The 2,246-nt window shown below is 61.8% G+C and overlaps 1 protein-coding gene across 1 annotated transcript in view; it reads left to right on the forward strand.

Annotated features, from left to right (window-relative positions):
* The window catches only part of LOC123521851 (cadherin-23-like), a 48,543-nt gene that overhangs the window by 3,373 nt on the left and 42,924 nt on the right, over positions 1-2,246 (forward strand). The window contains exon 2 of the mRNA XM_045291691.1: positions 361-517. Coding sequence (XP_045147626.1) covers positions 361-517 — 157 coding nt within the window. The remainder of the gene's footprint in view (positions 1-360; positions 518-2,246) is intronic.

Consider the following 2,246-nt stretch of genomic DNA (forward strand, 5'->3'; position numbering starts at 1 on the left):
TGGACAGACGCTAGGCTTGCCTTGGGGAGGGGCCGCACCAAGGGAAGGTCTGGGGTGGAAGGCCTGGCCCTTCCCCCCATCAGCTTCCAGGCTGCTCAGGAAGGCTCCATGAAGGTCAGGCCAGGTGAGCGGGCCACGGCACCCAGTGAGAGGGGGCTAAGGCCCTGGGCCGAGCTCTGTCTTGGACCGCTGTGTGGCTTAGGATGCTAGGGAACCTCTCAGAGCAAACCTGGCTTCCTCATCTGTAAACCTCAGCTGCTCCTCGCTGCCGCTGCGTGGTCAGACCAGGCCCCGGCCCGCTAGCCACGCCTCCTCTGCCCCTCGGAGTGCCGTGTAGGGTGGCCGTCTGTCTGCTGACAGGGGTCTGGGTCCCATCCCCGTCATTGCAGTGATCAGCGTGAGCCGCCCCCTGGACTATGAACAGATACCCAACGGACTGATCTATCTGACCGTCATGGCCAAGGATGCAGGCGACCCGCCTCTGAACAGCACTGTCCCCGTCACCATCGAGGTGTTTGTAAGTACCCAGGGGCCCTGGCCTTCCCCTTCCAACACCGGTGGTGCATGCTTGCCCTGGGGGCCCTGGGCCTGCCTGCGCTCAGCAGCGAGGACTGTCCCCACGTTTGCTGATTGACCCCACAGCCGAGGCTGGCCCCATGCAAACCTGCCATTGCTACACCAGGGGAGGCCCTAGAGTCTGGAAGTTCAAGGAGAGGCCCATCCCTCTGCCCTGATATCACCTGTGGGGCTCAGGACCCCCTCCAAGCTGAACAGGGGCCGGGGCCAAGCAGGGGGAGCAGGATTGCAGGACTTAGAGCCACACGTGGTGAAGTTCGAGGAAATTACTGGAAGGTTAGCTTTTCTCTCTTATCTCTCACTCTATCCACCGCAACCCCCTTTTTTCCTTGTTCATTTCCACTCCTCTGAAGATCTACAGGGGCCTGCAGCCCCACCACAGCTTGTCTGACATGAATATCAAGCACACCTTAGCGTTCTCGTGTCGAGACTGATCAGCCACTGAATCCATCTCCACACTGGCTCATTGCCTCCAGGCTGTTCCCCGAGCGGTCTCAGTATGTGGAGCGTGGTCTGACAGCCAGCCGTGCCCCCCTGAGGCCCCCCACAGACGGGAGCATGGCTGTAGGCCACCCCTCCTACAGCAAGCAGGTGTATTGAGGGAAGAGCAAGTGGGTCACCCTTAGGTCCCTAAGGACCCGCTCAGTGGCAGGCCAGGGGACACACAGGTTTGACGCAAGCTCAGGAAGAGCAGGCTTGCTGGAGAGCCTTCCTGTCTCACACCAACAGCCTCCAGCGCTGCCCACACCCGGCTTTTCACCAGCCTCGTCCTCTGGACCTGAGACCCAAAAGCTCCTGGGCCTCCGCTCCCCGGGGAGGGGCCTTTGCTGGGGCCCCTGCATGCTGACTGGGTGAAGCTGGAAGGGCTGGGAAATCAGAGACGATGGCCAGGGGACAGCCTCCTGATAGGTGTGTGGGTACCGGGGTCTCTAGGTGTGTGGCCTCTGAAGAACAGGTGCTTGCCTCCACAGAAGAGCACCATCAACCTCCCACCCTCACTTAAAATGAACAGGGTGGCCCCAAAGAGTGCCCCCTGCCACTGACGTCCCAGTCCTTGTGTTCTGAGAACCGCCCTGAGCCTGGTCCCAGCTCCCAACCCACCCTGAGCCCGAGCCTGGCCCCACTCAGAGTCTGGACCAACCCCACCCTCCCTCTTGTCTTGGGCACCTGACACGTTGGGTGGCTCACACTCAGAAACGAAGGGGCTGTTCTCGCGGATCTGGAGGCAGCTAGGTTCAGAGCAGGGCCTAGGCCTTGTCCATTCCTTTCGGGGCCTCTCTCTGCTTTCTGGTGGCCGCTGTCCCTCTGTGGCATCCACCCTCCACCCATGTGCCTCTGCATTGGCCTGCCCTTCCATAGCCCAGGAGGGTTTCCCACAGCAGAAGAGAGCGTCCACAGGCCCAGGGCGGGTCTTCAGATTACCCTGCCCTCCCCCACCCCGTTGGAAGAACCCAGTGGGACCCAGGGTGCTCTCTCGGCCAGCCTCCCGCTCTCTGTCCACGGCAGGGCTTCCCCCATGGGCAAGACTCCAAAGCAGGTCCTGGTGGATCTGAAGACAGGAGGAACCTTCCCCCGCCCCTGCCCCCCGCCCTCCCCCCAAGGAGGCGATGTGAATAGAGGAATGTGTGTGGCTTGGGAGGTTGGTGGGTTTGGAACCTGGCTCTGCCACC

The sequence above is a fragment of the Echinops telfairi genome, unplaced genomic scaffold (assembly GCF_000313985.2).
Source record: "Echinops telfairi isolate 266 unplaced genomic scaffold, ASM31398v2 ScPeMD7_70;HRSCAF=299, whole genome shotgun sequence".
NCBI lineage: Eukaryota > Metazoa > Chordata > Mammalia > Afrosoricida > Tenrecidae > Echinops > Echinops telfairi.